Source organism: Taeniopygia guttata, chromosome 2, assembly GCF_048771995.1.
Source record: "Taeniopygia guttata chromosome 2, bTaeGut7.mat, whole genome shotgun sequence".
In the NCBI taxonomy this organism is placed as follows: domain Eukaryota; kingdom Metazoa; phylum Chordata; class Aves; order Passeriformes; family Estrildidae; genus Taeniopygia; species Taeniopygia guttata.
Window position 1 is genome coordinate 80,825,001 of NC_133026.1, and position 27,542 is coordinate 80,852,542.

The window sequence follows — 27,542 nt, forward strand, 5'->3', positions numbered from 1 at the left end:
TTTTTACTTTATTTTTCTTTTTTTTTTTAATGTATTGCATCACATGAAAACAAACTTTAAAGTTTTCTAAGTTCTTTTCACCGTACTATTATCTATTTAGGAAACTTCAGTCAAAATAATGCTGTGTTCTGAGGCTTCTTTGAAAACAACCAACTCAAAGATGTTTTCTCTGAATGACACCAAGCAAGTAGAATTGCTAGCGTGATTTTAGTAACTTATTTTCCTCTTGCCTTTTCAGACTATGGCACTATTAAGAAAGTACTTGCCCCAATGAACCAGACTTCAAGCAGCTGCCTGCTTGAGGAAATCAAACTCCTGCCGAAAAATCAGCAAGAGCCCATCAGGAGCCTTCAGATCCTGCACAGCCAAAGTGTCCTTTTTGTGGGCCTTCAAGAACATGTGATTAAGGTCCCCCTGAAGAGATGTCTCTTTTACAAAACATACAGGTATGAAGAATCGGACAGCTTTATTTGACTGGAGAAAAATACATGCAGGGAGTTGCAGAAAAATGGGAAGGATAAATGACTGCAAGTAGGAATCCAAATTAATTGTCTCAACAATGACTTTCTGAGTACATTGTTTATCAAAAGTGTCTCTGACTACTTGTACTAACTTGTTAGGACTAGATGAGGCTCTTGAGGAATTGAAGTGTCATTAGGTAGATTTTAAATTGTGTAGTGAAAGAGTAAGAAATGTTTTATATAGAAAAGAGGTATCTGGTAAAGTGCAATATAGCTGCTGGTTTAATATATTTAAAGCTTGTGATTTGAAAAAAATTAGGGGTTTTTTGGGGTTTTTAAAGCTGTTTTACAACTGAATAAACAATATCTCTGTGAATTCAGAAACAAATTGGGTTGCATGAACTGAGAATCAAGAGTACTTGGAAAAGTGGCTGTTTAAAGGTAGTGTTGGATCAGCAAACTGTAATGTAAAAATGTGAATATTCCACTAGGTAAAAGGGTCATACAGCCAACAGTTGTTCAATCAAAGAAAGAGGATAATTTACAAATAATCACTTGATTGTAGACAGCATTATGATAGTTAAGGGACTTAAAGTTCAGCACCCAACTTTTTCAATATGCTATCTGAAAATACATCTGGGTTGCAAAACATGTTATTACAGATTGTTAATTTAATCTAGTTAGTTGTAGCTTCCCTTTGGTATGTGTGGTCCTGATAATTCAGTCCAATTGTTTTGTGTTACGTCAGATAGACACTGAACCAGTCATGAGGTTTTGAGAGCTGGGACAGAGGCATATGGTTGTTTTTTTAACTTGTTTTGGCTTCACCTTGTTTAACATACATTCCTCTGAAAAGTTGGACTGTTAAAGGAGGGAGAAAGGCTGCTAGTTGCTTCTCTTGGCTGCTACAGTCAGGCTCACAGAGACGTTATTTGTGGAGCAGAGATATCACACCTCCTATAAAAGGCACTGTGACCATTTGCAGGTAGAGACATTTCTGGCCATAGCAGGGGCCACACACTTGGTCATGGCAGGGAAGCACCCATTGGACACAGGTGTGGTAAAGCTGTGGCTTGGTGACAGTGGAAGGACATTTCCAAGGGACCTGGTTCACCATGGGGATTGGTACCATGCAGGCAGCCAGTGAAAGGCTACAGGGTTGAAAACAAGACTGAAGGTAAAGGTGTGCCATAGAAAACAAGTAGACCAGGGAAGGGAAGGATTCTACCTTTTACAGTTTTTTACCAGCCTGTTTTTTGTTTATGCTGTCTTCTGTAGCATATTTTTGGTATTTTCTATTGAAATAGAAGAACACTTAAAGCCCCATTGGAAGTCCTGCAAAGCTTACTTTAGTGAAAATTTTTATATGGGCAAGTCTCTGCTTTAAGCATTTTGTTGCTTTTGTGGCCTACATAGGACCAGGTTTCAGTTTCCTTGGAGATTTTATCTTTTCTTGGTTCAGAGAGTTGAAAAAGGATTTGTGGTGGTGAGTATTTACACCAAGCCTGTAGTCCACTGGACATTTCAAAGCTGATGCCTAACTTTGTTTTTAACGAAGTGTGAATGCCCAAGGTCCCTGGTACCTCTGCCTCTCTCAGGACAATTCCCAAGGCATGTCAATTTTGTTCTAGCTGCAGGGCCCAAACATGCTTCTGCCCTTGCAGGGTAGGACTGCTGTTTTAAATCACAGGCCCCATGCATGGCTGCAGACTATTCATTCCTCTCCCTGTTTGAGCAGGGGGCTCTAATGGTCTAATTTTTAAAATTTCTTTTAGAACAAAAGAAAAGAAAACAAAAAAAGTGGTGCCTTTCCCATTTTACTGAGAACAGTAGTTAAATACCTCAAATACTGCTCAAATGATAATTTATTCCTTTGCCCAGAGGTATATGAAGTCTCATCTTCCAGTGGAATGACTTATCTAAAAGGAGATAAAATGATTCCTTGTGGGGTTTTTCAATCATGTCTTTTGTAGTTGTATGACTTCTCTTGTAGTAATTAAATATTCATTGCACCAAAAGACTTGCCATCCTTGCTTTCTTCTTAGTTAAAGAGTTCACCATCAATTCTTGCTCTGTTTTGTGAAAAAGGAGAGGATTTACTGATGTGATTCAGACAAGAAAAGGAATTTCCTTTTCATCTATCATTAGGGACTCAGATTATTTGAAGAATGCAGATGTAATCTTTCTCTCAACTATAATTTACTTTTGGTTTAACTAGTTTTTTCCTGGCTTATGCTGGATTTCTTTTTTTTTTTTCTTTTTTGCATATGGACAGAGTACAAGTACATTACTTGGGGCTATACATTTCTCCAGGCATTGAAACATCTTAAACTTGCTCATTGCATTTATGCATGCTTTAGTACTCACATTCTTCTATTATGTTGTCATTACTTCTATACCGTAGCAATGGGTAAACCTTACCTAAGGTAATGACTGGAAGCATAGTGGGTTTTGGGGTTTTTTTGTATTATTTTAATATATGTATTCACATTTATCATAATTAGGGTTGTATAAATGTGCCAAAGCTTCATTCTGAAATTCCATCAATGATAACTAATCTCGTCCCCAGATCAAGGACGTATACTCTTCAGTATCCCCTTCACATAATTATTGAGGAATAGGGCATGCTTGTGTATGAATAACAGCCTAAACAAATTCAAAATGTTGAAGAGTGCTACCTCACCTGCTCTTTTTGTGTAAATGGCAGAGTGCACGGTGTCTAATCTTATCTAATCTCATGTAATCTCTTTGTTTAGGTTTCTTGCTGAGCTTTCATACAATACAACTTCAGTCCCTCCATTGAGCAGACTCTTTCATAAGCTAATATCTCAATGTCAAGATAATTTTCTTAAGATTGTCCATTTTAATTGTTTTTCATTATTCATTGTTTCATCTTCCCACAGTAGCCTCCAAAGCATGTGATTGTCGCTTTTATTTGTAATTTATTATGTCTCCTTAATAATCACTCTAATATGCTCTGCATGTCGTAAGTCTGTTCCTCCAGCACGTTTCAGTGGTGGAGGAACCCTGTGACCTGCTGCTGCTTTGACAGATATTCCATCTGCTTCAGTACACTCCAGTCATGACTCCACTCCCATAAACACTGATAACAAAGGCTGTTGAAAATATATTTGGAGGCAATTTTTTGGGTTGGTTTTTTTATTTGTTTGTTTTGGTTTTGGTTTTGGTTTTTTGGGGTTTTTTTTTGGGGGTGGGCAGGGGTGGGGGTTGTGTTTTAAGTGTGGTTTGCTGCACTTTATTACTGTGACAGCAGACCTTACCACAGGCAAAATCTGTTGTCACACCTGTAAATTTAAGTTGCTCAGCACTTTCCATTATGCCCTGATTTTTCCATTGTTCATGAGTTGCCCGTACCAGTTATTTGGATTGCCAGTTTCCATGGAGGCCGGTGGAGGGTGTCTCATGCACACTTCTGCTAATGCCTGAATAGTTTTGAACATCCTGTCATAACTGTGCTGGTTTTGAGAGTCAGCTAGAGAAAAGTAACTTGGGATGTGTCAGTACTTTGGAGAATCAGTTTGCAAAAACCCCTGCCATCTTCAAGGTGCAGGAAGAGCAGAGCAGTTACCTGAATTCAGTTCTCCTTGGGGAAAATTCTTAAGGTTTGACCAGGTTATTATCACCTGGGCATTGCATGTCACACGTTTATCAAACTATTACAGAATTCCATGAATGACATTCACTGGAGCTATTTTCATAGATGAATTCTCCATTTCTCTCTACTTCTTCAGAGTTAAGTAGGCTAAGCATGAAGCACAACTGAATTTTATGTCTGCTAATTAACTATAATGTGAGATAAACAGAATAATTATCATGAGAAGATAACTTAAACTTGCTAAAATTTCAGTTTCTGTGTTTCACTTTGAAGGTTCTATGCACCCTAATAAGGAATAAGATCTGTAGTATGGGGGTAGAGACTCTGTACCCTGAAACAAAGAAACAGTCAGCGTTTTTTTGTTGGCAGCTGTAGCCTTCAAAAGTAACCCTGGATAGCAGTGATTTTTTTCTGAGGCAAATTTGTCAAAGTTATACGTTGTACTGGCATTTTCAGTGCATTAGTTCTGAAAGGACAACAAAAGTCTTTATCAGCCCAATGTTCTTTAAAATCTTACCAAGCAAGAGTCAAGGATTGGTATTTCTGATGGGAGATAGGTTTCACACACTTGAAAGGCTTGAAAACTAATCTTGCTATGATGTTATGTCTAAGTAAATAAATAGTGCCATCTGCTAAAAGCTGTACAAATAGTGACTTCTCTGACATAAAAAAACCTGCCGACTTCTGGAAATTTTTGTGGGGTTTTTTTGGTAGTTTTTTTCTTGCTAAATAATGTTATCATAGCTATTCTACTATAACTAACCTTTTGCTTTTTGAACTTCTTATTTTGGTGTTTCTGTGAGCCGTTAGTTAAGCAATCTGTACACACACAAGAAAACTCAGCACGGTGCTAAAAAGGGTACTGAATTAACTAACAGAAGAAAAGAATATACTTTATTTTATTCCTAGAACTCCAGTTAGATTATTGATTTAAGTATTTCAGCCACTTTTGCATTCCTTCATTTTGCCCTAGTTGCAGATTTTGCATCCTCAGAAGTACCCTTACACTCAGTAGGTACCTGATTTCCTGGTAATAAACACTCTATAACATTAAATAGTAACATAATTACTCCTATATACTGATATTATATAAGTTAATAACAAGTATGTGGTCTAAACCATTACTGTGTTCATGTGTCTAGAAGAGCTTGCCAACAAATAGAATTGAAATTGCTGTTTGGAAATAATAATTCCAAAGTATTTATTTTTGGATATTCAGGTGGATTTACTGATTTCAAAATATGTAGGCTTTATTCAAGTTTAAATATGAGAAATCTGCTGCTGCATTATAATGTCAGAACCACATGATAACTGATCTGAATTGGTGGTTCCAGAGAAATATTCCAGAATCAGAGTCCTCATAAATTTCCCAGACTGGGATAAACCATACTCCTGTCTGCAAATCTAGATTATAAGCAAGTATTAAAAATGGCAATATTTTTTTGGGTATTAGACACACTGAAAAGTTATCTTAATTAGGTGTCAACTTATGGACACTATTAAAGTCAGCAGAATTATGAAATAAGCACAGTTTTAAATTTTTTGCACTCAAAAGTAGTAGAATATTATTCCCATACTGCAGAGGGAATAGCTTGAGCATTTCTGCCTTTGTGAGGATGAAAGCTCTTGCAGAAAGTGTCTGTCTATCTGTCCTGCAAAATGCATCAGAGACAAACTGTTCATTTACGTTTTGCTGCCCCTGAAATATTTAGTGACAACTCTTCAAAGTTTGATCTATGCATGTATGTATGTATTGTGTTGTAAGCATTATCTGCTTACAACACAATACAAGAATTTTGACAAACAAGAATTTGACTTTCGTCAAACAAGAATTTTACAGCCTGCTCCAAGTTTATTTCTTGAAGTAGCCTTATGAGGGAAAGAAAAATGTCTTTTTCTTCTAGTTTGCAAGGATATAAGTAACTACATATTTGCAATTCAGATTTTAAGATATTATTTTAAAGAAAGAAGTGACCTAAATTTTCTGAGAAAGAAAAATTTAAAACAGTCCTGTAGTTTTCATTTATCATGATGCAATTAATTTTGTTGATTTAAAAAATATCAAAAGATTCAGGAATTCTAAGTTCAGTGTGTTTACTCTTAGTAACTGTAAATGCTTACAGGCAAATTCAGGAAGTGGGGGTTGGACAAGTGGACAGTGGGGTGGATTGGGAAATGGCTGAATGCCAGCTCTCAGAGGATTGTGATCAGTGGCACATTCTAGTTAGAGGCTTGTCAATAGAGGTGTCATCTAAGGGTCAGTACTGGGCCCAGCATCGTTTAACCTTTCATCAGTGACTTGGCTGAAGGGGCAGATGTTTCACCAGCAAGTTCTCTGGTGACACAAAGCTGGAGGAGTGGCCGATACTCCAGAAGTCTGCGCAGCCCCTCAGAGGGACCTTGACAAGCTGGAGAGATGGGTGGAGAGGAACCTTCTGAAATTCAGTAAAGGCAAGTGCAGGGTCCTGCACCTGGGGAAGAATAATCCCAGGCACCAACACAGGCTGGGAGACTGGGTGCTGAGCTGCTGGAAAGCAGCTCTGTGAAGAAGGACCTGGAAGTCCTGATGGACAGGTTATCCATGGGCCAGCTGTGTGCCCTGGGGGCCAGGAAGGAAGAAAGGAAGGAAGGAAGGAAGTATCCTGGCGTGCATTGGGAAGAGCACTGCCAGCAGGTCAAGGGAGGTGAGCCTGTCCCTGTGCTCTGGTGAGGCCACATCTGGAGTGCTGTGTGCAGCTCTGGACTCATCAGGGCAAGAAAGACATGGAGCTCCTGGAGTGTGTGCAGCAGAGAGCAGCAAAGATGAGTAGGGTCTGAAGCACCTCTTCTGTGAGGTGAGACTGAGGGAGCTGGATGTGTTCAGCCTTGAGAGGAGAAGACCAGGAGGAGATTTATCAATGTATATCAATATCTGAAGGGAGGGTGTCAAGAGGATGCTCTGAAAGTTATCATTCACATTTGATCCATATATGGTTACTTGGAAGCATCAACATTCAGTGAATTGTGTGATATAAACAACTTTTATACACGAATTTCTCGTTCTGGGGTTGATGGAAGAACCTTGTGTGTTTAAGGCTGGTATTTTCAGTAATGTTGCAAAATTGAATTGTTTCAAAATATATCTGGACTATGCTACAAAACTTAAAATGAGAGGAAGCAATGGTAGTCCATTCAGAGAGTCTGAGATGATGAAAGAATTTTATTTTCTTAGCAGTACAGCTGAGGGTTAAGCAGTATTCTGAATATTTGACATGCATCAAGTAGCTTGAGCTACTTGGGAATTTATAAATGGTGTCCCTACCACTTATGTTCTTCTGCATCATTCATCTGTATGTTCTTCATTGCACACATGTATATAGCTGCAAAACCAGTAGTAATGAAAACACTGTGGGTAAGTTTGTCTGGTATCACATCCATGTATTCATTCAGGAATGGATAGAGCTGTGCATCTGGAACATGAGACAGGCTTATAGCTTCAGTTGTCTGTGATGAATCTGTCTTCTGCAAAGTAAGATGGTGAGCCCGGTTCAGTTCCTGATATACAAAGTGTCAGGTCACATTTGATGGTAACTGGGGCTATGTAGGTATGGATAGTTCAGTAGAAATTATTGAAAGGGTCAGGAGACTCAATTCTTTGAAATGCTGTGTACAGGTAAAGACAGAAAAATATTTCTTGAACAGTCTTAGAAGATGCACCTCTTGCATTTATATATACTGTATGAATAAAATGTTACCACTCAGGAAGATACCCAATTAGCACTTTCATATTCATATGGGAATATATTCTCGCCCTCAAAGGAAATTAAAAATCTCCTTGAAATTAATGCTATTATGATACAGCTTTTAAACTTAAGGGTTTGTTGGATTTTCTTGGGTTGTTTTTTTTTTTTTTTTTGTTCTTTGGAACACACATAAATTCTTTTTAGTCTAAAAGTCTGTGGAATTTTAAACATATTTTGCTCTGAATTCTGTTAATTCTGCCTTGTTTTCTGACTCAATAAATAATCTCAAATATAACTGAAGTAGGACAATTTTTCTGGCCTACTTGATAATAATTATAAAATAGCTGAAGAAATAGCCTGACTTTTACTGACTTGCTTTAGAGTGAGATGGCTTACAGTTCTGTTAGTAGTCAAAACCCATTGCTTAAGTGTAGCACCACTGCCAAATGTGTGCCTTGCAGGAGACATACTCTGCTACCTATCATTTACATTTGATAAAAAAATGTGAAGTGACAACACAAAGCAAAATTAGAATCATTCAGGAGAAGCCAAAGGCTGCTTAATGATTTTGCAGAGAGTGCTGACTCAATAGGCTAAGTGGCATCAGAAGTCTTCAAATGAACCAGTTTAATTTTATTATTGAATTTCCTTCCTGCACAAAATTGCCAGTTTTAGCAGTGCTGGGACAAATTATGTGTGTGAGATGCGAGCTGGTGCCTGCTGGGATTAACAGACAAAATATTCATTTTCTGCTGAAATTGAGATGTAAGGTATACTTCTAGAGACAAGATAACAAACTATATTAGCTCTGCTATTTGCAGTGTGACAATCTGAAAGGGCCCTGCCAAATGAAATACCTAATACCTACTACAAAATTTATCTAATTTTTCAATAGTGGCATCTAAAATTACTTTAAATTAGACAGAGATTTGGGAGAAAAAGGAGATAAAATGCGTAGTGGTATCTGATTTTTGATGTTCCTTACTTACATAAAATTGACACAAATTTGACAGCCATGTTGTATAGTTTCTTTTGTTATTTCATGTGCACACTGAAGTTGTTCCTCTTACTGCTGTCTCTTGGGAGAAGGATTCATTTAAAAAGTCTTAAAACAGTATGAAATTTTCCTAAGGACACAGAACTGCGAATTAAGTCCCTTTAAATTTCATGTTTCAGATAAAAGTTCTGAAATTGTTATACTTACAAGCTTTATTCTATCTGATTTTTTAATCTGTTAACTTATTTTTTTATCTGTTTCTTTGTTTTATCTAGGCATAGTAGAAAAAAAATAATTAGCTGCTGTTACTCACACATTAAATCAAAGGAATCATCTCTCAAAGGAAAGAAAATGGTTTTAAAAGGTGACATAATTAGGCAGTAAGGATAAAACCTTACCCTCATATTACCTCCCTTCTTTTAATTTTAAAGAAACTACGTCCACTTTTCAGAGAAATAGGTGATCTGAATTAAAAAAGTAAGAAAATCCTCTGCGTGAGGCAGGATGTGATCTGATGTGAGGCAGGATGGAGAACAGAAAAGAATTGTTGTGCCAATACTTGAGAACAGGACAGCTATTTAAATCAGGTCCTGCCACATCTCTTGAAGAGACGAAGGAGGCTGATGAGACTGAATTAAAGTTTTGTAGGGTTTTTTCTCTGTCTGGATACAAGATTTAAAAAGTCAAACTTTTTACAATATGAAACTTAGATATAATAATGTCTGGGACAAATAATTAGCATATTAGTGAAAAAATTCCAACAGAACTAGAGTTTCTCATGTGAGGAATATTTATCTGAAAAAAATTTCTTGTTGCTTTGCTTGAAATAGTTCATATGTTTAGAGGATTAATTTATGTACTGTAGTGTAAAGAAAACCATTATTGAAGAATGGTAATGCCTCTAATTTGTGGAGGAAGTTATCCTCTTGTCTTCATGAGGTTAGCTGAGTTATTAACTTCTTAAAATGATAATTTTCATATGTTCAGTGGATCTTTTTAACTAAATTTTGAAAAGATTCACCTCATTTTACCTTGCTGCAGAGCACTCCAGATCTGGTCAGCTACCGAAAAAAACCCTGCTCAGTGTTCACGGAGTGATCAAACATTCTTTGTCGTAGCAGTACAAGAACTTTTTTTCTTTCATGGAACTAGGATCTGTTCTGATACCAGAAGATTGTAAGGACAGTCAAAATATGTTTCTAGCACCTTACTTAAAACTTCTGAGTGACTTGTAATGAAAGGTGTAAGTCTTTTTGATCTGCTTGAATCGAAGGTAAAGTGAAAACAAAAGCAAAAGTGGAAATGGGGTCTAAGACCTGAGTGGGAGAAGGATCAGCTTATTCCTACTAAAGAGGGAGTGTGGTTCTAAGTAAAAGTATATTTCAAAAGACTTTGAAATATTTTTGTTTTTAATAAAAAGTTTATAAAGCATAATAACTGAGTTTATCAATATGAACACTTGTACATTAGAAAATTGACCACTTTGGCTTTGAGGCACAATTTCTCATTTCAGTGTTGCCATTGCTAACATTGCCAGTTGTGCATGTCAGCCTTTAATTTGTTCTTGTATTCTTTTCTCATCAAACACATGCTTTATCAGAGATACTCAGAAGGAGAACACTGGACATCACATATTGCAAAATTTGGAAGACCAAGACACTTAAAGTTTTCCATAATTCGCATTAATGTTCCTTCTCACTTTCTAGATAGTTAAATGGAAATGTGTAGCCTGAATTACAAAAATGCTAAGTGCTCACAGCTGCAGGAGCCAACAGTGGGAACTCTCTTCTGAACAGCAAATTCCCTAAACAAAAAGCTTTATCTTTAGGCTGGAATCCTGACTAGGGGTACCCATACCCATTTGGACTGTTATGACTCTTACACTGTGCCCTTCTTGCAGATGAAAACTATGCTTCCACATGGCACTGGCAATCCACATTGCCAAGTGGAAAGTGGAAATGAATTATTTGAAATTTATAATTCTGGTATTTTGGAATAACACTCCAGAGAATTAGTAAGTCTGTGTTTGGTCAGGTGTTAACATGAAAGTACATGAGGAATGCCAGAGATAAACAGAAATATCAATAAAACACATAAATTAGTTAGGACAGAATCACAGAACACTTGAAGTTAGCAGGGGTCCAATGCATGCTGGGCCTCCAAGACCCAGTTGTCCAGGGACATGTCTGGGTGGCTTTTGAATTCTCCAAGGAAGGAGATTCCAGAAGGTCCATGGACTATCTGTGCCAATGCTCAGTCACCCTTTCTGCAACAGTGTCCCCTGATGTTGAAGCCTCATGTGTTTCAGTTTGTGTCCACTGTCTCTAGTCCTGTCACTGGGTACCACTGAATACCCTGAATCCTCTTCATTGTATGCTCCACTTCAGGTTTGTACATATTGATGACATCCTCTTTGAGGATCTCTCTTCTCTTCTCTAGGCTAAACAGCTCTCCCAGCTCTCTCAGCCTCTCCTCACTGGAGAGATACTCCAGTTGCTTAACCATCTCTGTGGCCCTTCAGTCAACAGACATGATGGGAACAGATAATTAGAGAAGGATAATGCCCATGGATTTGAGCTGAACAAAAAATGATCAGGCGAACATTATTAAAATCTAGAAAAAATGTTTAAATGCATTATTTTTGTGTGTAGTTTATGATATTCTTATAAGTGTTAAACCAGTTATTTTGTGCTTCACTCTAATGGGAGTTCCACCTCCTTTCTTATGGATCTTCAGCTGTGAAGCTGCAGACCTATTACCTGGACTGTTAAACACTAGACCTTGGCAAGAGAAGCCTGCTACATATGAGAGAGATGAACTTCTGGTTTTGTACAGTGGATCTTTCAGAGTCTGTATGAAACTGTAATCCTTTTCTTTCCCTCCTCATGTGCCCCTGAGAGTGTTGAGTGCAGCATGTGATATGTAAGAGGTGTGATGGCAGCCACCAGTGCCCCTTTGAACTAACTTACAGAAATTTTATACAAGTGCAGAAAACAGATCAGAAAGCTATCTAATTAACTTCAAAGAGCAGACACTGTCCTCTGATTTCTGAAAATGATATCTACAATTACAAAACTGACTGTTGCCTCTTGAAATTTTTACTTGAAGCAGACAATATACCTTCTTTAGGAATTTCTGTAATTCTCTAGTAATTAAGTACAACAATCAGACAAGAAAACATACCATGTAGACAGAAATTCTACTATGCACTTAAAAGAAATCCTAGCTTTGTATAAGCATTCAAATTAATTTTTCTTCTGGTTTTGGTCATTTTGTCTGTGCCATACCAGAACTGGGATCAATTTCACTATCTGCCTATGAAATACAAAGAGATGCTACATAGTTATTTAGAAATCTTTGGTTAGTACAAATGAAGATAAATGTCCTGGTTATCTGATTGGTTTTCATCCGCAGTGCATGCATTGGATCCCAAGACCCTTACTGTGGCTGGGACATGGTGATGAAGAAATGCACAACGCTGGAAGAAAGTCTGAGCATGAATGAGTGGGAGCAAAGCATTACCGTGTGTCCAGTAAGTCCAAATGCATTCATTTGTCTCTTAAAACCTTTGATTCCATGTGAATTTCATGAAAATGAGCTGGCATCGATTTTTCAAACTCAGAAAACTGCATTTAATACCATTTTCCTTAGGTTTTCTCATCAGATTTTATTAGAATACTTACTTTCTTTTCTATTTCATATCAAACTACTTCTATGATAAAGTTATTTAGAGTAATTTCAACAAGTGGGTTTTTTTTTTAACTGTACTGTCTATTTTCCCACCTTGAAAACAAATGCTTTCTAAGATTAGTGATATTGACATATTTTTCACTGCAGATTTTTTCTCCATTATATGCTTTGAAAAAGTTTAATCACTAATGGTATAATATTTTCTTTTAGGATTATTATTGGTAATAAAAAAAGCTAAATAACATATTTTAAAGTCCATGAATTGGAAGGCTGAATTCCATGAGTTAAGTTTCACCCACATAAACAACAGAGGTTATGCAGGGTTTATATTTACAGTGGCTTAACACTTCTCTTAAAAAAATTATTTTGAATAAATTCAATATAATATAAAAAAGCACCAACAAAATTGATTTCTATCTCTCATTTTAAATTTTATTCTGGTTGTTTTAATATTTGTTCTTATCCCTCACTCCAAAGCATGCAAAAAGAGGGCTAAGAACTATCTTTCTTGTGCTATTGAGATTTCTGGTTTTTTTTTTTTTTTTTTTGGAGATCCTTGCTGCTTTGTCCTTCTGCCCATGAGGAGAGAGCTATTCCAACTCAATTCTACTTTCATTCTTAGGAAGGGCTTAATCTTGTCCCCACTCACCAGTGAAGCACATGCATCTCTAAACTTATGCTCAAATGGTATTCATGTTCTAATCTCCATGTGTTTACAACCTCCCTTTAACATCTTGATGACACTTCTCTCTCCTAATCTGGGCTTTGTTTAGTGAACTAGAGATGTGCAAAATCAATATAAAGTTTTTCCAGCTCTGACTTGTGCTCTCTACATGTGTTGCAGCAGCCTCATAGATGCATATGCTACATTGATTCTGAGGGCCTTGAGAACGTGCTGCTGTGTTCTGACTACGTTTGACATTAAATAGCAATTTTTAAAACATATTTTCAAATTTTTAAAACTTTTAAAAATGTTTATGTCAGTCCTGTTCTTTGCTTCCACCTTTTCACATAGAGGACTAATAAAATAGGCCAGTGTTGGACTCATCTGCATTACCATTTGAGCTGAAATCAGGAGCAACTTTGGGGAAAATACTATGATTACTGAAATGCCTTATTTTGTTTATATTTGCATGGGCAGTCAGCCTGTTCATGTGCTTAGTTTTTGTATTGTGGCACTAAGCTTTATTTTCTTTTGTAGGTATAGAACACAAGGCCAAGATGGGGTGGAGGGAGGAATAATTTAGAAAGCATAATTCCATTCTGTTCCATTCAACTGGAAAAACAATTATTTAGTGTCTATTATATGACATGTACACAGGATATGGCAGTCCAGTCAAAGCAGGGGAGCACCTTAGTCTTGCTTAGAAATTTATCCATAGATGTGAGACTTATCCTGCTGATCTGAGGACCTAGTGAAACTCCAAAGAAATTTTGTCCTTGAGCAGATTGAACTTGTTCAAGTTCAAGTTCAAGGAAGATTTTAGAATTATTTAAATTGAAAAGGATGGGTTTATGTCTTTACTGTTTTAAAGCCTTATCCACTAGGTAGCACATTATTGAACAGATTGGAAAACTTCACAGAAACTTTCCTCCAAAGTAACACAGTATTCTGGGAAACTGAAATAATTTACAATTTTTCTTAGTGTAGCTTTCAAATATTTGTTTTTGTAGCATTTTTTATGCTGTGCTCACAGGATATATAAGCCAAGATGTAATTAATTAAATTTTGTAGGCAGCTGAGCTATGTGCATCCTTAACATGTGCTAGATACATTCAAGACACTGATGCAAGCAGAACATAACAGAATATTCAAAACCTACTCTTCCTCTTTTGGTCCCAACTGCTTCCAATATCTTAATTGTTAGTAAAATTACTCAAATCTATTTAACATTGTAGAATTTTTTTTTAGATTAATGAATGACCAGTTTCTTATAAAATTGGATCAGAGAGAGGTCTGTTGATACAATAGTTTAGTCCAAGATAAGAAGTGTGTGATCAGATTCCTTAGAGAAATTATTTCCTATAGAATTATTCATATGGCTGAGTACTCATAGACATGTCATGGTAGAGGAGAGAGGTGAATAGGAGAGATAGATGTGTGTCTGTGCTACCATCTCTGGACTTTGGAGACCAGTTTTAAAAAATGTGTTTATTTTAGCTATCTTGCTCTGATTTAATTCTTGACTTGATTTTTAAGTTGTTGTTTCAGTTGGCATGAGTACAGCACTTGTGCGTAAATATGGACACTAGTTAATCCTATGGCACATTTGATCTTTTTCCAGTTTGTCCTCTATCCCTGTTATTCATCCAATAATTTTTATGGAAATGAGGTTCATTATTTTTTAAAAAATATTTTTCAGTGAGAAAATTTGCAATCCATCACTTAAAAACATCTAGGAGCTTCTACGAGGGAAGTAAAAGAAAAAAATTAGAAAATGTTTTTCAGGATTTTGGTTTTGGTTGTGCTTTTGGCTTTGTTTGTTTGTTTGTTTAACAGAAGTATGCAACATTAAATGGCTTTATTTTTACAGTTATTCCTAGAGAAAGTGTAGTATGGGATCTGAATAAACAGACACTAAATTCTACCAAAAGTAATCTCAAACCAAAGATCTCTTGACAGAGTTAAAAATTCTGACCTTTACTCAGAGTGCAGAGACACAAAGCAGGATAATGAGGTGGGTGCAGAGAGACTTGAGACAAAGGTGGATATTTGGAGGACATTAAGAAGGAAGAAAGGTCTAAAAGTATCTGCAGAAGGGAAAGGGTGACAAAACCAGGTTGGTAGAGAGGAAAAGCAGAGTATAGTCATGCCAAGATGCCCTGATTGACTGTGATTTCTCCCTTGAGATGTCAGATGCTGAAAGGTTGATGGTCATGGATTCTGGTGAAGGCTGCAAAGGCCCCTCATCGGTACATTTTGCTTTCCTGCGGTCATACAATGAAATTGTTTGATACCACTTCCGAAAGGGAGATACGCACAGAGAGACAGAGCAGATGAGTCAGGGGGAACAGCAGAGACCTCAGTGGGATGATCTTTTCAGGAGCAAGAAAAAATAATGAAGAAAAAGAATATGTCATCAATTTATCTTTCTGAGTTCAAGCTTTCAGCTATATTATATGTCTATTTTCTCTGCTCCTTAATATGTATTATGGTAAACATAGACAACTGTTAGCTTGCATATCCATTGACAAACTTTAGTTTATAACTGTAGGTGCAACAATAATGATGTTTTGATGCAGCATAAAAACAGAAAACAGTAAAGGCATTTTCACATCTCTGACATAATTAGATTGGGGACATAGAATTGTTAGTTTGTGGACTGTAAATATTTGTGAGACCAGCAGTGTAAGAAAGAATGAGTCTGCTTATCACTTAAAAGGAAGTATTTCTTGCTGTCTTTAAAAACCCAACAGTGTGAACTGTACATGAGCTAAGGTTGGTGAGTTATTTTCAGTAAATACCTGTCAACAGATTTTGAAATGATTAATTATGGCTGCCAGTTGTAGCTGACAGAATATGCATATAGCTGTTCTTGCACAAGTTATACTTGTGAAAAATAAACTGTGGGAATTGTAATTAGTAGTGAAATTATGGTATCTTTGCCACAGTGGAAAGAATCAACTAACATCCAGAGTGTCAGTGGAAACATCCTTTATGTTGTAATTGAATCTCTTGTATCTTCAAAGTATTTGTGCAATGTACACTTTTCTCACGACTGCTAAAATACTAAAAGTAGTAAAGGAAGATACCCTTTCAAATTGGGTATGAGAATCTACAACTGTAATTCTGGTTTCAACATATAAGCAAACATTAAAGTGTTATGTTCTCACACATTGGATGAAAAATTAATGACTACAAGTGATACGTATTTATTCTTACTAAGAGTGAATTTAAATGATATTTACACTTGTTGGTGCTGTTGTCTTGACTCAAAGTTAACATGTAACAAACTAAAGGCAAATTCCTTAATATTTAAGTGAAACAATGGTCATAATTTCCATTTAGGATCACAGATTTTTCAAGATTAACACTTTGCTAAACTAATATAATGAAAATCTGTCTTTGCTGGGAGCTGAATTCCCCATGTTCTGCCCCATTTTCTTTTAAAAAGCTCATTTTCTAGCTAATTTTTTTTCAACTGGGCAACGAAGATTTCATATTAAATGTGTTACAGCTGCTTGATGGAAACATTCCAGTCAAGATGAGAATAGTCTGAACCTTCCAGCCAAAGGGGTTGAGAATTGAATTCTATGGGAGCAAACTGTTTCATCATGTGAAATGAGGTGCTGCTTTTTGGAGATGTTTCTAGGATTTATACATAGAATTTCATATAAGATTTAGAGACTGTCATATTTAAAACCACTTTTCATCCTTATGAAAAGGACAAAAAAAATCTGTTTTTTAAAAAAAGAAAGTGATCACGGAGATTTGAGTTTGATCAGCCCACTTTTGTTACCCTTCAGTATCTGTGTTTAGAATTGTTTAATTGGAAGGAAACTGAAAGATAATTTAGTTTGAATCCCCCCTGCCAAGAGCAAGGACACCTTCCACTAGATCATGTTGCTCAAAGCCCCATCCAACCTGTACTTGAACACTTATATGGATTGGGCATCCACAGTTTCTCATGGGAAACCTGTTCCAGTGTCTCATCATCCTCATAGATAATTTCTTCTTAATTTCTTCCATATCCTCTGCTGGCTCTTCCTTTTGATTTTGGTTTTAGAGCCAGTCTCCAGGTTCCATTTTCACAAGAAAATTTTCGGAAGTAGGGATTGCAGAAGGCAATCGAGAGGTAGGCAAGCATGGTTGTGAAAGGTAACAGTTGTGATTTCTGTTATTGCTATGGTGGTGGCATCCATTGGCTCGGATTGGTCAGAAACTGTGGAAATTATGCAGCTACATGAATTATAAAGGGAGATTGCTGTCTGGAAGATTTATCTCTCCAGTGGAGACTGCTGTTGTTGGTGGCTGAAGGTTAAACCTTCATGCACAACAGAATAAAGAGGTTGTGTGAAGGAAATGCCAAGCCTCAGGTAAGCTTTTATGTTGTGTTTGTTTCTAGATGAGGAATCTGACAGTGGATGGACATTTTGGAACATGGTCACAGTGGACACCTTGCACCCACACTGACGGGGCCAGTGTTGGCTCCTGCCTCTGCAGGACGCGCATGTGTGACAGTCCTGCTCCTCAATGTGGAGGATGGCTGTGTGAAGGACCAACCATGGAGATTGCCAACTGTTCCAGGTATGCAAGACAATTTCAGGTTCTATCATTTATGGTTTAAAATTTTTTAACTTAATCAGAATAAAGCCTACCCTTTGAAATCTCCCCTGAAATCTACTGAACCTGTGCATGAAAGGGCACATGGGACGTTAGAAAGTGTCTCTCAGGCTTTGTAAGAGAGAGAATGAGTCAGAGAGCACAGAGTAATTTCAAATGCTGTGTACCAAATCACATTGTTCTCAGGTAATTTTAACAAAAGCTCTGAGAGAAAAAAGGAATCAGTGTTAGATAAAATCCAAAGTATGATATTTTTTCTCGGTTCTGTAATTCATGCAACTTTCTTTTCTGGAAGTAAGAATGGCTTACTTTTTTGGAGGTCTCATATTACCATTGTAGTTCCCCATTCTGCCTGGAAAAAGATTTTCATTGTATCTTTCAGTTGTATCATGATAACAAGTTATATTATCAGTCTGTATAGAATCTTTAGCCACTCTTTTGTCTTTTTCAGGAACTTGAACACTCTCAGAGAAAATCAGTGAGAGCAGATAATTTCAAAGAAACTCAGAACATTATGTATTTGGAACTACATCAGAAGTTCATGTTTAAAACATTTTACACATATATTATACATACTTTAATTGCAGGATGAAACATATACTGATGCATTCTGCTTATTTTCAGTGATTCTTTCTTTTTTCTTTTTTTTCAACATCACAATCACTTCATTATAGTGAGTAAAACTGATTACATTTCTGCACAAGGTAACTGCAAGCTGTGTAAGTGAAAATAGTCTATTTTAGGAGAACTACTAACAATCTAACAATATATTATATAACATCAGCTCAGGAGAATGATAGAAAAGATAAACATGCTGTGAGATACTGAACAATGAAACAACAGCTGTCAGGTTTAGAAGGGAATTTGGAATGTGATTTGGGACTGGATTTGCATTCCACCTTTGGCATTATTACACTACTGTTTTAGCATCTTACTTCTGTTAACACTGCTATATTAGTAAGGCAATGTTTTAACTTTTGATTTTACAATGAAACAGCGAAAGATCAATATAGTTTAATTTTTCTTTGTTTCTGTTTGTGTTCTACCAGTACAAAAACTGCAAGCTAGCCATTTAAAGCTTTGGATAACAGCTGAAGTGCATAATTTTTTTTTTTTTTTTTTTTGCCTAGTACAGAATATGGAATTTCTTTTCAGATTTTTGGTCTATAATATTTTTTCTAGGGTGCTTTAAGGGAGGAGGTGTGGGAGTCCTTTCCAAAATGTCACATATGCAAGCTACTGATAAGCATGTGAACTCTCTTAGCTTTTTTTTTGATAAATTGCAGGCAAGGTATTGGCATTTTATCAGAATAACCTGAAATTGAAATTGAGAACTAACTGAAAATTAGAACTAATTGAAATTGAGAACTAATGCATTTTAATGCTTACTTTAGTGTCATAGAGTCATTTAGGCTGGAAAAGACACTTCAGATTGGCTCCAACCATTAATAAGCACTGCCTAGTCCACCATTAAACTATATGCCCAAGTACAACATTTGCAAGTCTTTTAATGCCTCCAGGGATGGTGATTCCACCACTTCCCTGGACAGCATGCTCCAATGCTTGACAACCCTTTTGGTGAAGGAATTTTTCCTAATATCCAATCTAAGTCTCTCCTGACACAACAAGATGCCATTTCCTCTCAATCTGTCCCTTGTTAAAATCAAGAGATCAATGCCTGGGAGAAAAAACCAGCCCCCACCTCATTACAGTCTCCTTTCAGGTAGTTGTAGAGAGCAATATGGTGTCCTCTGAGCCTCCTTTTCCTTCAGGCTTTAATCACTTTCCTTTCAGACAAGGTAGCAAAATTTGACATTTTAATCTTCTGGAAGTGATAGATAATTTAAAGTTAGCTGCAGAGCATTGATCCAGGAGTTTGCATATATAGTTTACCCAGTGAAAAAAGTGACCAAAAGCAGCTAAATATCTTCATATCTTTGTAATTCTTTGTATAAGGAGGTAATTTTAGCAGTTGCTAAAACCAAAAGGAAATTAATTGCAAAGCATGGAGTATGGAATATCAGAACACCATTTTTTTGGTTCAGTGTTCTTGAAGAAATGGAACATGATGCAGTATTAATGACTTCTACAGAAATATTAGTAGGCCAGATTCTGCTGTCAGTCACACCTAATCAGCCATTCGCTATGTATAACAGATGACAGAGCCTGAGCTTTTTATTCTACCAGAAATGGAGGCTGGACACCATGGACTTCTTGGTCACCTTGTAGCACCACTTGTGGAATAGGCTTTCAAGTTCGTCAGCGTTCCTGCAGCAATCCAACCCCTCGACATGGAGGACGTGTCTGTGTGGGACAGAATCGTGAGGAGAGGTGAGTTATCTTTTTTCTATGGTCTGTTTTAATTTCTTCTGTGCAGTTGTATTCTACAGGACATTTTTTCCTTTATTTGCTTTGGTCTTCCCTTCCCTTCCCTTCCCTTCCCTTCCCTTCCCTTCCCTTCCCTTCCCTTCCCTTCCCTTCCCTTCCCTTCCCTTCCCTTCCCTTCCCTTCCCTTCCCTTCCCTTCCCTTCCCTTCCCTTCCCTTCCCTTCCCTTCCCTTCCCTTCCCTTCCCTTCCCTTCCCTTCCCTTCCCTTCCCTTCCCTTCCCTTCCCTTCCCTTCCCTTCCCTTCCCTTCCCTTCCCTTCCCTTCCCTTCCCTTCCCTTCCCTTCCCTTCCCTTCCCTTCCCTTCCCTTCCCTTCCCTTCCCTTCCCTTCCCTTCCCTTCCCTTCCCTTCCCTTCCCTTCCCTTCCCTTCCCTTCCCTTCCCTTCCCTTCCCTTCCCTTCCCCTCTCTCTTTAACTTCACTGCTGTGCAGTACAGTATCCCTATTAACAAAAGTCTGCAGCAGAGCTCTCTTTTGCTTAGCTTCATCCCTCCCAAGCCACCTGAGAGCTCCTGGTTGTGCCAGACAATTGGGCTAAGCAACGTGCTGCTGTCCTCTGAGATCCACTGCTCTTGGATATAAACTAAAGTTAGTAACCTTTATGAAGAGTTTCAGTGAGGCATTTAATTAAATGCCAACTTTAGCATTTCTTCAGATTAAGAGACTCATTGAAGCAAGGTTGCATCACACATTTACGTACTAACAGATCACCAGGTACCTGGTCTTTCTAACTCTTAAATGTAAAGGATCACAGAATGTGTGAACATAGTTTCAAGGCCATGAATATTTATCATTTCATTCTGGAGGATAGGATTTTGTTATTTTGTAAATTGCTTTCTGAAAATAGGTTTCCCAACCAAAAAGCCATCACCATCAAACATAGATCATATCTGCTGTTATTCAGCTTTGTTCCAGTACGAATAACAGTTATTGATTTTCCTGAACTGAGAGGTCAGTCCAGGGCAGGACACAATGAGACTAAACATAAAAAAAATAGTTCCGTTTGGAGAGACTTTGTGATGATGGACTATCAAGGGTAATAGTAATTGTTCATTTTAGTTTAACGTGGAATAAATGTTTGATGAGAAGTTTCACAGAAATAAAGAAAACCATGGGAAATACTTTCTTAATTGTATGCATTAAGAAAATGAGTGCATTGTAAAAACAGTTACAACCTGGAAAATTACTTATGATGAGTTGAAATAATAGCAGTCCAGAAGGTTTTAATTTTTGCATGCAACAGTTCTGAAGAAGCAATAGGCATATGTTGCTTTGCTATTTTAGCCTGCAGCTTATTTGTCCTTTCTATCTCCATCCAGTTCTGCAGCAATCTGGGATGAATGTGCCTGTGAGTTTACTGCAGGATAGCTTTTTCTCTCAGAGTTCTTCTGTCACTGTTCCCTGTCTCTTTGAAAGACCCTTCACTCCCAATAGCCCTCCACCTTTCTCATTCACAGCTTGCTCACATTTGACCTTTCTGCCTCTTCCTTGGTTTTGTTTGTTATCCATGTTATGTCCTGACACTTTTATTTTTTAAGTGCCTTTAATTTTTTTCCAGAGGGTGTGGTAAGTTAGGAAATCTTGACAAATACTTTGTAAAGCAGCTAGAGGAATGAGGAATCAGTTATTTGCCAGGATTTTTTGCCAAGTACTTGGATAAATTTTTTCAAAACTGTAAAAAGCAGAAGGTCCTGGGATATTTGCCAGTAAGGGCCTATCCCATCACTCGCAGGAGGGGAGCAGGGGCAAGCCTGGAGATTGTGACCAGATCCAACCAAGAGTCTAGATCCTAGTGACATCATGACAATGAAGTCTGAAGTCCAGGTAGGAAATTAAGCCACAGGCCAGGGTTAGGATCAGGTTTAATAGAGGTCCTTGGCCCATTGGTGTGGGTGGAGGACCTGGAGGAAGCTGGTTGGGGCCATTAGAGTTTTATGAGTGTCCTCATGGCTCTACCAGCTTGTAGAGAGTTTTGGGCCCATAACATTTAGGCAGGCTGAACAAATATTACATGTTCAGTAACTCCTGAGAAACATTTACTGGTTTTGTATCCAAAGAGCCAAGAAGCAACTTCTCAGATTTTCATATTTAAATCAACCAATGTTTATAAATAGCCTAACAGTTTACTTTTTTGATGACCCGGCTCATATGTAAAATGAAAATATATTTTGCATTAGTAAAAATTTGAATTAGTTGGTGTACACATTGAGTGAATTTGTCTTTGTAAATGTGCGTACTCAAATCACCTTCACATGTTCAGGAGGTATAAATATAGGATTCGGTTTCCACAGCCATCTACATGCCAAACTTTGAAACAGCTTTTCAACAAACAGTGATTTCAGTAGAAATCCAGTACATTACTCCATAGAAAGCAAATGCAAAAAAGGCAGCGTATATCTGAGGTGAATTTACTTTCAAATGTGGATCCATATTCAACTTGAGAGTATTTGTTCATGTGTTAAGAGCTAAATATTTGTCTAGGATATATTTGTTTTATCTCATAAAAGCCATGATCCTATAATGGCTAATGTATCAGGCAGGTCTGTGCCTGCTAGCCATTCCCTTGAAATCATTGGCAATATTTGCCAATTTACAGTGTTGAAGATAGGTTAAACTGTTTCATGCTCTGCTGCTTAAGAGGCGCATGGGAAGGGGGTGGGGGGGTGGAAAGCAGCTGAGAGATAACAGCAAATGTTTATATTACAAAGCAAATTCCCCTTGTAGAACTAAGTCAAAAGTGCACTGATGAGCATGTAGACAGAATACGGAGAGGGAGTAAAAATAACATTGTAACAAGATTTGGTAATCAGATTTTAATTTTGTACTTAAGATTCCAGATGGAAGACATCTTTATCAATTCCTTAGGGGCTTAATTTTTCTGATTGTTTTCCTGTGTAAGAAATATTCACTGAAGCTCCTGGAAATTCTCTAGATCTTAGTCTGTAGTATCCTGTCTTGACTTTATTATGGGGTGAGAATGTTTGTCCTTTCTGTGGAAGATGCTGGAGATATGGCCTCATTAGGCCCACTGGTCCCCTTATCTGTGCAGAAAAGAGGGACATTAAAATGCAAATCCCATGCTTTCAGTGGATGCACTTATCTTTTATTACACAGGAAAGAATAGAAAAAAAAAAACATGGCAATTAGAAAAGTAAATTGGCTGCAGACAAGGAGTAAATGTTTGAAAGCCCTGGATATTTTGGAGTGTATAAAACTATTAGAACCAGGACATATTGTTGTATTATTTTGTACATAGTTCTCAGCAAACATTTAGCTGTTGGGCTTGTTTCCATGAGAAAGAGGAGCAGCTGAGAGTCAAGTGCCTGCTCTGTGTAGCACTGCTTGTTTCTGAGCAGTGTGAACAAGCCCAGTCCACTTCAGCAGAGCAGCTTAAACACCACAAGGCTTTAGGTTTGCTTGCACTCCCATGGATGTCTTGTCTCCTGGGAAGTATCTGTTCCTACCTCCTTGCTTTCTCTGCTCCCCCTCTTTCAGAGAAGGACCTGGGACCACATGCCGCCTTCCACCCTCTCTTGGATGGGTATTTCTGTCTGTGTAACAATCTCAATCCAGTAGGGCATGTGCATGTCACAGTGCCTGCCTTCAGTTAAAGGAATCTGGCATTCCCATCAGCCTTGGGATGGGATGTCTGTGCATCCCAGTAAATCACCAATCACCAATCACCAGCTGGTAATCACAGAACAGTACATTGCTCAGGAAAGGGCACACAGGGATGAGGCTTAGTTTGTTTTTCTTAAACATGTGGTAGTAGTGTAACATAGTGCAAAATTACAAAATATTTCTTTAAATAACATGTCTCTGTGGAATAAAAAAGGGCATACTTGTAACTGTCTTGCAGTTAGCCCATAGTACTCACTGCTGGATAGCAGCGCTGAAATAAATGGAATAAATGGATGTGTTACTAAAGGTTGAGATGTTTATAGAAACAAGAATGGTAATGCCAGTTGCACTAAAATTGTAGTTGTAAAATTTGCTGTAGGCACTAATAGCTGTGGACACAACTGGACAGAGGATGTTCACTCTTCCCCCAGTGTGACAATTCCTTTATTAGGGCATTTGAACTCAGGTTCACTTCAAGGGAAATGTGAAGGGTCACTGTACAAAACCCACATTTCTCTAGGCTGTTCTCCATTCTGACCTCCCTGCTGTTAGGTTAGGGGAGAGGGCAGTGGTTTCACAGATTCAAGTTTCTTGCATTGCATGTTTTGTTGAATTACTATAAAACATTAGCCCTGTGGGTCCTGGGAACAAAATTAAGAGGGAAAGAAAGAGCAAAAGGGAAAAGGGGTTGCTGAATGACTTGAAATGCAGCCAAGAACAGATATAATGAAACTTGGCTCAAAGCCCCATGCTGTAGCACAGTTCTCAAAGATCAATTGCAGAGATGTCTCTAGCTGTGAAAACATACCTGATATTTTCAGAGGCTGGCTAGCTGAAATGAAAATAAGATTCTACTTGTATGATGTGTTCGCTTTTGGTTTGTTCTCCTTTTTTTTTCTTTTTTTTAATTTATTTGAAGAAAGGAAAAATTGACAGTGTTGACTATTTCAAAAGAAAACAAAACTGTTTCTTAAATTAAAGTAGTTTGCATAGAGATTTTAGGGCTTTTTTTCAGCTGCATCTTTAATTAGTGTTGGATAACAGAATTGCCAGCCCTTTGAAGTGCTTGCTGTGAAGGGTCACTGTTATTAGGTTTCTTTTCTGTCTCCTGCTGAAGTGAGAGAGTGGGAGGTCAGGCACATAGACACTAAAAGAGCCATTGCATAGTGGCGTAGCTGTCCTTGAAGTGAGATCTGTCATAGCTAACTTCAAGGGTTCAGGAGTGTGAATGTTTATGTGTGAGTCAGGTGTCTGATCTTCCACTGAGGTCTCTAGAAATCTAGTCAATACAGTCTGTGGAGAACAGTAATTTGTGTCCTGCTGCTTTATATTCCTTATCTTCTTAAAATCAATTATTCTAGTCTCCCTAGTTTGTATTGACAAGATTTCCATTACCTTTAATGGCTGCTTAGATGTCTGTCTCCCATGTAGCAGTTATAGTCCAAGAAAATCAATCTGTACATTGAGGGTGTATTTATATGACCTTTACTTTAGGGTGACATAAATCATATTTTAACTTGGCTGTTTCATTCCATGAGCTGTTGCTCAAGTTAGATGACTACTTTATTTTTAGATAGCTAAACTGTAGATACATTTATTTTAAGGCAAGACAAGTTCCTTAATTTTTACTTCTGCATGGCTGAGTATTTGAAATTCTCAACTTCATGGCAGATTTGCTTCGGCCTCCGTGTCTCCCAAATTAACTTAACACATCTTCATTATATCTGAAATTATGCAAAGTTTGTACTAACTTGACTAAATAAATGCTGATGTTATATCTATATTTTATTGACTATACATGCTCAGCAAATGATCTAGAAGAAACTATCACACATTCACATAAATGACTGCGTGTCACAAAGAATGTGTGCAGAATGGAGTTCTAGGGGAAGAATATCCAGGCACAGAACATTCCTTGTGTCTTTAATATAATGTGAACTGTAATGTGTTTACCCAAATCACACACTGAAGAATTCTGACGCCAGATTCATAAATATTGAGGGTTTATGTATTTTTTCCTCCATTTCCAGAGGAAAGGTCAAGACAAGCTGTGGATAATTTTCTTAACTCTACAGAAGCAGAAAACTAAATGTCACTCCCCTATTAACCCCACTCCCAGTCTTTAGATTTTGATGGAGCTGACCAGACCTAGGGACAAAGTTTGAATTTTAGGCTATAGCATATGTGATAAGTCTACTTTTGAATGTTACTTACACCACCAACACTATTTTTTTGCCCCCCACAGAGTTCCAAATGTTTGAATTTCTTATAATGAAGGATAATGAAGAATTGTAGATTGCAATTATTGGGGCTTTCTGAATACAAGCAAAAAAACCTGTTGTATTCTTGTTGAAAATGACAACTGTTCATAATGTCATTTTTCTTTTGTAGAAAATAAATAACTGGAGTATTAGAGTCAGTTTTCACTGTAGAAGAGTGCCAAGAGATGAAAACTTCTTGAAAGGGCAAGAAGACATTGGATTTTGGATGAAATTTTGAGGAAATACTGTATCAGATTGATTTGTTCATTCAGGACAGTCAATATTGTAACAAGTGCTACCGGGATGCATCCATAAAATATCAGAGAATTTCTTCAGTGTTGTCTGTTTCCTGACTGTGCTGTGTGTTTGTTTTACGTAAGAGCTTGATCTCTTAGAGATCCCTAGTCACCCTAGCTGATGGCCCAAATCCTTTGGACCTGTGAAGAGGTTCTTTAAAAAGCAGCATATGCTATGGCTAGAAGTATTGGATGGCACACTCAAAAAATCAGGAATCTAAGATTTCTAAAAAAATTGAAAAAACTCAGCTGAAGCTGGGACCTTCCCACATTCCTTCTGAATGTATTGTCACAATAATGACAACTCAATAGTACTTCCCTCAAGAACCTACTAGGCCTCTGAATCAGTTTGCAACCTACAGGAAAATCTTTCAAATATTATAATAGCTAAAAACACTCTTTAAAAGATTTAAAAGATATTGAGGGTTTTTGTATTTTTTCCTCCATTTCCAGAGGAAAGGTCAAGACAAGCTGTGGATAATTTTCTTAACTCTACAGAAGCAGAAAACTAAATGTCACTAAATGTATATAATATTATAAACAAGTGCAGTTTTTTATGCCTAGAATCAATGTTTGACTTTTATGTTGTCCATAGAAGCAGAAATACTATGAAAAGCAAGAAGCAAGTGTAGCTATCTGAAGATGAGAGAGATAGATCCTAATCAGTTCTTAGCTGAAGACTGATAAAAGACTGCCTGCATGAATGTTTACCGTCTGTTTGGTTGACTGCCACAGAGGCATAGCCACAACTAGTTTTCATAAAGTAGTTTACAGTCTTGCTTACGTGATCGCAGTACAACTGTGTGGCTGCATTGCATGGAATAGTCTGAAGTCACTGAATAAAGCAAACAAATGCTCCACCCACACAACTGCAACCTAAAACACCCCACTCAAATGTTTAGACACTCTGTGCAGTGTTTAATGGGTAGGGAGAGGCCCTTCGTATAAAATATTTCCCTGTACAAATTTCTACGTGAATTACGCAAATGAGGGAGGTTTCGGGGGAGGTCATGTCATGATAATAAATAGATTCTTTGCTTGTTATTTCTCTTCTCACAGGTACTGCAATGAGCATTTGTTGTGCCCCCCTCATGTGTTTTGGACAGGCTGGGGGCCATGGGAGCGCTGCACAGCTCAGTGTGGAGGAGGCATCCAGGCACGGCGCAGGACATGTGAAAATGGCCCTGACTGTCCTGGCTGCAGCGTGGTA

The 27,542-nt window shown here is 37.5% G+C and overlaps 1 protein-coding gene across 5 annotated transcripts in view; it reads left to right on the plus strand.

Annotated features, from left to right (window-relative positions):
• SEMA5A (semaphorin 5A) overlaps window positions 1–27,542 on the plus strand; it is a 324,637-nt gene that overhangs the window by 224,562 nt on the left and 72,533 nt on the right. For all 5 annotated transcript variants that reach the window (XM_041714648.2, XM_072924332.1, XM_041714647.2 and 2 more), the window contains 5 exons: window positions 239–446; window positions 12,211–12,328; window positions 17,553–17,734; window positions 19,958–20,101; window positions 27,392–27,539. In XM_041714648.2, the coding sequence (XP_041570582.1) occupies window positions 239–446; window positions 12,211–12,328; window positions 17,553–17,734; window positions 19,958–20,101; window positions 27,392–27,539 (800 nt within the window). The remainder of the gene's footprint in view (window positions 1–238; window positions 447–12,210; window positions 12,329–17,552; window positions 17,735–19,957; window positions 20,102–27,391; window positions 27,540–27,542) is intronic.